Source organism: Periplaneta americana, chromosome 15, assembly GCF_040183065.1.
Source record: "Periplaneta americana isolate PAMFEO1 chromosome 15, P.americana_PAMFEO1_priV1, whole genome shotgun sequence".
Taxonomy (NCBI): domain Eukaryota; kingdom Metazoa; phylum Arthropoda; class Insecta; order Blattodea; family Blattidae; genus Periplaneta; species Periplaneta americana.
The window spans coordinates 84781160-84790426 of NC_091131.1; the positions used below are offsets into that span (position 1 = coordinate 84781160).

The 9267-nt window shown below is 34.7% G+C and overlaps 1 protein-coding gene across 1 annotated transcript in view; it reads right to left on the reverse strand.

The window, feature by feature from the left end:
- Positions 1-3755, reverse strand: part of Pat1 (Protein interacting with APP tail-1) — a 31567-nt gene extending 27812 nt beyond the window's left edge. Inside the window, exons 1-2 of the mRNA XM_069847746.1 lie at positions 3496-3755; positions 3142-3255 (exon numbers count right to left, since the gene is read on the reverse strand). Coding sequence (XP_069703847.1) covers positions 3142-3255; positions 3496-3630 — 249 coding nt within the window. The 5' untranslated portion in view covers positions 3631-3755. The remainder of the gene's footprint in view (positions 1-3141; positions 3256-3495) is intronic.
- Between the last annotated feature and the right edge of the window lie 5512 nt (positions 3756-9267).

The following is a 9267-nucleotide window of genomic DNA, read 5'->3' on the forward strand; positions in this document are numbered from 1 at the left end:
ACGAGTCATCCGCATGATGAGTGAAAGTGTGTTACGAGCTGGGAACTGTGGCTGTATATACTGTGAGACCAGTCATACCGTGTGACAAGTTAACTGTGACAAGTTGTACCGGTGGCAACCTGGTTTGTGACGAAAGGCCCTAAACCCACAAATCATACCACACAAGAAACTATCATGGGAAGATTGGTCAATCCATTCATTACAAATTCTGGGTATTGACAATGACAACAATGATAACGATACAGATATCAGTGGAATACAGCCACCAAATTCTGACCAAATAAGACAAGTGAGTTCGTTTGTTACCTTATTGAATGACAAAGTGTGTAAGATTAATACAGCACAGCCACTTTCTATCACATGTCGAACAATATGAGGGTTTGTTTACTTCACATGCTAAAAGAACTGGGACAGAAGAAACAGAAATTTGCTATAGCTAATATTTGTGAGTATTTTTGGCACAACATTTCTATGACAATTCTTCGCCCTTTAAATTTTTATTCAACTTTATGTTAACAAATAAATATTACAATAGTATAAAACTGAGTCTCCACTGAAGAATGCTGTGAAACCATGAAATACAGACTACTTTTGTATAACTTATAATACCACAAGCACGAGGAAATGTTTAGTATGACTGCTCTATTCATAACAAAATAACTGTGGTTACCATTGCACCATAAATACGGTGCAATATAAGCACAAAATGTAGTGTAAAATTAATGGCACACATCGACAGAACTGAAATGGGAAAAGCAGAGAGTTCATAATACCTGTTAGTATCTGATGGGAAAAGTCAATACAGTATTACCAAATCTAGCAAGTAAGACACATGGTGTTCAGTATATCATGAGAACTGTTAAGAGGTACAAGGCGACCACTACATTTTATCATCATCATCATCATCATCATCATCAGCCAAACTGGTTATAGTCCCAGAAGGACTGTTACGATCCACAAAAGTTTTCAGCCCATCTCTTCATTGGAAGTCCAGTTGATCTCCTACCTCTAAGTTGGTAATACAGGATTGTATGAAGGATTCTAGTCCTAGACATACAGGGTTACCATCTGTCCGGCAAAAGGAAGACATGTCCTCTTTTTAAATCATTTTATCCTTTCCGGCAGGCATTTAAAAAAAAAATTGGAATGTCCGGCATTTCACATTTAAACTAGAATTAATATGAATATTGAATAGGCCTAATGTGTGATAATATGCACAGAATATCTAAACAAATGGTTAAAAACTATGAAAGAATTTAACTGCTCTCACTGGTTGAAGCTGGAGAACATAAAAAAAAACATAAAATATGATAACCTATTGACATGCATTGAATTCTTACACTCTAAAAACGATAGGCCTACTATTCATGATTCTAAGCTATTTTATCAATTTTATTCTGCAATGTACAAAGATATGCCAATCATGTTAATTTGGACAAAGATTTAAGTTTAGATAAATAATGGTGCAAATTCTTCAATTCCAGTAGTTTTGCAAGCACTGAAACTTCCTCAGAACTCTTAAAAATATGTCAATTCTAGTTATTTATCCAAAGTCACAATGGAAGTGCTGAGACAGTATTCTCCCTAATATGTGCTCAGTGGACAAAAGAACAAAATCGCATGCTAACGGAGACAGTCAGAGGTATCATCATAGTGAAATATAATTTCAAAGACATGTCCTGTGAACAATTCCATAGTTATTTTGTACAAGATAGAAGTTTGTCTCTTACGCACAAAGTGGGCTCCACTGATAAGTAGGGTTCAGATATAATACTGATCCAGGAACTAGTGAGAAAACTAAGGTGAGCCATTGTTTTTATCTTTAATCTTGTTCATACCAATTTTTAAAAAGTCCTTTTTTCGCAGTGTTCTCTTATTTTAGATTCCATGTCCTCCTAGAGAATTTCTTCTCATGGTAACCCTATAGACACAAGGCTCACATGTTGACGACAGTTATCTTGATAATGACATATGTCTGCTAGTATAGAATTCATTAATTTATATTCTTCGAAATAGGCTATTTTTTACCAAATTATAAACAAGAGTTTCAGGTTTTTTATTTAGAATTTTGTCTTTCTTAATTTACTTTCCAAACGCTGTAATACCGGTACTACATCTATGCTCTAAGAATATTTACACAAAACACTAATTTGTCTATAAATCCACAGTATTTAATACAATATCGAAATTTTTTAAATACTATAATAAAACACAATGAAATGTAATTAGTTATAACACCATTTTCATATAATTAGCCTACAGCTAAATTTAACTAACACTACCTAACTTAAGATGTCCAAACGAAAGCAGAAGAGAAGGTCGGCTATTTGTAACTTAATATTTTATAACCACGTGCTCATAAAACATCGCAAATCGACTCTTCCACATTACATAGCATCCTATAATATGTTTAACACATTTTGTATCTCAAATAATATCGTTATCAAAATCATTATTTGCTCTATTTCAACACAGCAGCAGTAAAATTGAAATATCAAACTTAACAAGATGAGTAAGAACATACAATGTACACGAATGGAGACGGAATAAACCTTAGGCCTACAGATATTTAATATTTAAATGGTTTATAGGAAGGATTAAATTCCTTAAAAATGCCTTAAACGTGTAGGCTACAAGAAGTCTGATTACGGGAAAGGAATACTATAAACACCTTTCAACAGATTAACAAAACATGCATTTCCTTTTTAAGGCTAAGAACCCGTGAAGTTAAACGAGCGTTTAGCGACTTCCGCTAAAAATACGATGTAACAAATCATGGACATTAAAATATCGTAGTTAATGTAGTCTTTTATCATTCTACTTCACAGAAAACTTCTCTAAGTACACTCAATTTTGTCTTAATGACCGACCCATTAATATAAATTGTATTATTTTTCTACTTGCTAACAGGTTGGGGTAATCCTAACCTCCACAACATAGAAACACAATGCAACGAATACCACATCCAACCAAATAAAACGCAAACCTTAGTTTATTATTCCAATACAACCAGTTATTATACATACAATAATAAGTATACAGTTATTACGTATTTCATGTGTGCTAATTTTGTTCACAATTAGGGGATTTCCTAAATACCTAATTGCATGCTATCGTTGCAACATGTTATCATAATCTTACCTGAAAACTTTTAAGTAGAAACATTCGCCTATTTGTAATCTTCAGTACACGGCCAAATACATCCAGATCACTGAATTCGACTCCAAGCAGACATAGCCGTTTTTCTTTATACAACTAAAAGAAAAATTAAAAGCATGTGTTTAGGCTATGACAAGTACTGTCAATGTATATTGTCATATTTTAGAATATGTAATTGATTTATATACTATCTGTAATTAGTTTTAAATCCTACCACGAATAAAATGCATTGCAATGCGAAAAATAACTTAAATTAACTTAATTTCATAAATATATTTTTTTATAACTGAATGCGCTGTATTGTCACTAGTAAATAAAAAGTGTAAAACTTCGTACCTTGTAATATAAGTCAAACATTAAATTATCCGGTAATATCCTTAATTCATTTTTAAATAACTGGTAGTTGTCAATAACTGCTGCTATGCCTAAATTGTATAAAGAATCTGGCACTCTCATTTCGTCGGGAGCCATTTTGAATTTGACTGACCATTCACAAAACAGCTGATCTGTATTCTGCCCTCCCAACTTTGTTGTGATTTAGAGATGGGAAAAGTTGTTATTTTCTCGTAACAGTTCCAATTCTTCCAGTTCCTTGAAAATACTAGGTTCCAAATAACAGTTCCGAAATAACAGTAGCCCAGTTCCCACTGTGCTTGTTTCGTTGCGTGTTTTCTTGCTGGCCAGCAAGTTTGATTCTCTGGTGGGTACGAGGATGGATTCCGTGTTTGCTACGATGCTGATTGCATCATATATACCCAGATTGCTCGGCCTAGGCTTTGACGGTAACAACTTTTGTCAGGCTTACTATGCTGCCATCTAGTTGTTAGATAAGGAGTCACGTCATATTAGCGACTGTACTGCCATCTCGTATTCGTTTACGGCGGACGGGTGGCGATCCTGGCGGTTGTTCTCTTCAAAGTGCTACGGATTTTAACATAGGGATGATCAATCTGTTATATATGTGATCTGGGCTTATATTTGGAATATTATTGCGATGTACATATGATATTTCCGTGCAGGAATTCTGCGTTATCATATGATGGATGGGTGGAGTGGAGAAAAATTCTCTCTGACATTGGGATTCGAACACAGGTTTTCAGCTCTACGTGCTGACGCTCTATCCACTAAGCTACACCAGATTCCAATTCCGATGTTGGATTGAATCCTCTCAGTTTAAGCTCCACCTCTTAGTTTCCTTTTGGTGGCCAACCCTCATGCACTGTGTCACAGATGTGTGACAGTGGCACAATGTCCAACACACTAATGTGCAGAGGTGCACTCATTACTAGTGACTAAGTCGCCAGGATCCGACGGAATGAGCACCGTCTTAAATCACTAAGTGATTATCAGGGAACGGATTTATATGGACTAAAAATATATGAAATATGTAAATATATATGTAGTTATTTTTACCAAAATATGGAATTAAATATGGATTTTTACCAAAATATGGAATTAAATATGGACTTAAAATTATAAAAAAAATGACTATGTACGTTAAATATTGGTACATTTTAATCAAACTAAACAAAAAATATAATGGACGTACCTTATCTTCCAATGTAGTTTCAACAAAACACAATTTTTATTGTCTGTTACCATAACAATAGGTTACAAACATTTCTTTCAAGTGCTGAAAAGTGAATCTTCTTCTATTGTCTCTGAGGATAGATTTATACTGACTAAAAGAGCGTTCGACGTCACAAGAAGTAACTGGTACATAATTCAATTTCACAATGTCTGCTGGGGATAAGTCCAAGTCAATCTTCACTGTTGATTCACCACTCATCACAGCAACAACCTTTTGTAGTTCTTCATATCCAGGGTTTTTTGAAAGTACAGTGTCCACCTTAGCTCTTACTGCATCTGCAACTTTACCTCTACCACGATTCAGTTGTTCCACAGTACTATTTATAATTTCAAAACTTTCAGATAGTGAAAGGTGCCTATTTTGGAGACTTTTGAGCGTTTTTATGATGCATGAAAATGTATGCTGAATGTGAGCTAAGTCATTCTTCACACTTATGTCACAGGTAACTGTTTTCGCAGTATCAATTGAGACTGCATCTTCAGAGTCCAATGCAAGGAGAACATTGTTAATAGAGTCTATATGTTCGGCATAATATTCAACTGCTTCTAGCCATGTACCCCATCTAGTTAAAATTGGCTTTGGTGGCAATGGAATTTCAGGGTACATTTCTTTCAACACGTTAACTCTACTGGGAGCTTTGAGAAATACTTTTTTCACTGATGAAATCAACAAATCTACTTTAGGGAAATTGTCTCTGACCACTTCTGCCACACGATGAAATGCATGCGCCACACAAGTAAAATGAGTCAATTTAGGATATACAACAGATAATGCTTGTCCAGCTTTGACCATATAAGGGGCAGCATCGCTAATAAAGAATAACACATTATCGTACATAATACCCTTTGGCCACAGGATACCCATAGCTTCGTTGAACAGTTTAACTATAGTTTTGTTATTGCACTTTTCTAGAACATCACAATGTAAAAGAATTCGTTCAGAATATTGTTCACTTAACAAACCGATAACTACATTACCAACAAGTCTACCTTCTTTGTCGGGAGTCTCATCAATGGAAACCCAAATTGAACTATCTTTAATTTCATCTCTTATCTTCTGTATTGTCTCATCGTAGATGGATGGAGCATACGTCTTCCTAAGTGTTGACTCATCCGGGATTGTATGTTGAGTATATTTTTCAAGGAATTCCCTGAAGACCTTATTCTTTAGTTTGTAGAGAGGAATATCAGCAGAGATGAGAGAACGGCACAGGTCGATGTTAAACTCAGATCTTACATTCGATGTTGTTGGTTGTGTTAAAAACAATTGTCTCTGCTTGGAATTTAGTTGTTTGTTGGCCTGATGTTTACTAGTTGTAATGTGTTGTTGCACCAGGAACTTTTGTGTAGATGATACTGCACACTGACACAAATTACAAAATAATATTTTATTGTCAGTTGATAAACCATCTTCTTTAAATTCTGAAATGTAACTTGTTAGTTTTGATTTTAAATTGACTGAATGACGTACTTTTGGCATATTTACCGTCTTTATAGTATGATTTACAAAACTGAACCTATGTGTACTCTGACTGGCATTTAACTGTTGAGCTGCACAACTGAAGTCTGTTAAAAATTTTAAATTAAATTAATACAGTTTTGTAACTTACTTTCCCATTGTTGATAGGACTGCTAATTTTCAAATAACTCTGATGTTAAAGGGATTACTGAACATGTGTTTAAATCTCTATTGTTGAAATGTATTTTTAAAAGTTAATGGAATTTTGTTTTGTTTTATTGTTAAACCTAATATAATATGGACTGTTTTATATGAAATATGGAAAATATATGGAAATTAACGAAAATATGTACTAAACTCTAAAATATGGAAAAATATGGAAAATAAAAGTAGGATTTTTCAACCCTACACATTGTGAAACATAAAGATAATGCAAAATATAAATTATATTAGCTTTATAAGTAAATATGTATTTACATATAAATCCTTTCCCTGGTGATTATATACGCATATCATATTATTGCGATGTACCGAAGTACATATGATATTTGCGTGCAGGAATTCTGCTTTATCATATGATGAAGGATCAGTGGAGCAGAGAAAAATTCTCTGCGGCACCAGGATTTGAACGTGGATTTTTAGCTCTATGTGCTGACGCTCTATCCACTAAGCCACACCGGATTTCAATTCCAATGCCAGATTGAATCCTCTCAGATTAAGCTCCACTTCTTAGTTTCCTTTTAGTGGCCAACCCTCATGCACTGTGTCACAGATGTGTGACAGTGGCACAATGTCCAACACATTGGTGAATAAATGTTGCAAGATGATATGATATATAAACATAGTTTGTAATTTTTAACTCATACATATTGACAAATAGTTTTATAAATGCCATATTATGAGCAATATCGCTGCTATCCAGTACCATATGTTTCATTGTTTTATAAAATATTTTACCATAAATAAAATGACCATCTTCGTATGGTTCTGACAATCTTACATTCTTCTGTTTAAATGTCTGTGTAACGTAAACCATACAGGACAATACCATTGCACTAAGAAATTTCAGCTGTGCTTGAAACTATAATTCTTGCTTGTAATCAGCATTATACTCGGAACATATAAATTGCCTTGTTAATAAAAAATAATGAAAACTTCATTCAAATCAAGGCCGTGCACAAGGTGAGAACAAGGGCGGGAGTTAAATCATTTTGGAAGAAATTGTTGAATTAGAAAGTGAAATATTTCAATGTCATAAGTTTATAAATAACTATAAACTACTTCATGAAAAGACTGTTTCCCACTTTTAAAAATACTGCATATAATCCTGATTCTAATGAAGACCCAATAAATAAGATTTGACCTATCTATCTTGAGCACTCAAAGGAAGTCTTTTTGCAGAGATACCTACCGAACTCTACTGCTAAGTGTGATGTGATTATAATATGCAGATGAGAGAAAATATTAACTAGCAGGACATGTGCCCTGGTCACTGGACCAGAAAGGGCACAAACAGTAATCTATAGCAGCCCGTGTTAAGCTGGGTCGTCTTTGCTCTGCGTGAAACAGGATACGTAGCTTCATTTCTGGTTTTGTGATTGAGAGGTCATTATCACTTCCTTCAAATATTAGACTTTCCTGCTTGCTCTGTCTTCATTCTCGCGAGTCTTTTGAACCAACACTTGTATTTCACAAGTAATAAGGAACTCTTGTCATGTTGTCAGCAACGTGTAAGTTTCCACAGGAGACATACTATACCTACTCTTTATGAGATTTGGTTGTCTCTGTTTATTTTCGGAAATCAAAGACAGATCCACTGTATTTGTACCTAGAATCAGGCCATTTCTATAATTTATACATTAATATGATTATGTCTGAGATCCCTATCATTATATTTTAAGCTTTTTTCTTCCAAAACAACGTCAATCCCTGTCTAAAAGTTTGTGTTATTATGCATACCACTTCAGTCCATAGAAGAGTGGATTAAAAAAAACTAGCCCAATCCTTTCATAAAAATGGGCTGAACACATTTTTTAGAATCACACCCTTCATTCTTTCTGTGTGCATCAATCATGACGAAAATATCTACAGAACAAAATGATGATCAGTTGTAGCTGCAAATCCATCTGTTTGCATTAATTTCACTCCCTCCTTGAGGAGTAAGGAATGCAAGAGCATTTCTGTGCATGTACTTTGAGGATGGAGTAATGAAAAGGCAGATCACTAATTCCCCTTGTAGTAAATATGAAAAACATTCCATTATACAAGCAGCCATCAAGAGATCCCGGTTTTGATGCTAACATCTAAATTGGATAAGCACAATATAAGACAATATAAAGGTGTACAAAATATTATATAAAAGTATCCCCTATTTAAGTCATGAAGGAGGCACTTGGAAAACATGGAGATAGAGCTACAGTAAGTAGAACCTCTATTATCCGTGGTAATGAAAGGGGTGGAATGAACGGTTAATTGAAAAAATCAAATAACCCGTACAAAAAAAAGTCAATAAATTAAGAATATAACACTCAGTTTCATAACTTCCTCTGTGATCTTGTGTTTAACATGTTAGATAGTGGATTAAAGGTTCATTATTTAAAGTCCTGTTGTCAACAACGGGTTTTTAAGGGCCTTGCAATGAGTGACTGCGAAAAGATAGGAATAGTATAGTAGAGGTGTTGTGTTGTGGATTTACAAACATAAAATTTATCTATAGTTTGACAACTTCAAGTGAAACCCCGTAAAACATGCCAACTTCTGGAATCTCTCTCCTTCTTTCTTTTCTCTTCCTCGCTCCTCGTCATTCAGTCGCCAATCACCACATAAATATCTGAGAGGGTGTGTGTGGGCATCGCGACCAATAGAAGAACCACTCTCCAGTATTACCACAATAACGGATTCTTCATTTTTGCCTCAACTGTCGGCTAGGAAGGTTCCATTATGCTAGCATTGCAGGCAACTAGTCAACCTTTTAATGCTTTTGTTAGCAGGTTTGACAAACTGTGAGTGGACCTTTGCATAGTGCTCTCTCCCTTCACCCCGTGCTTTCTCACTTGCTC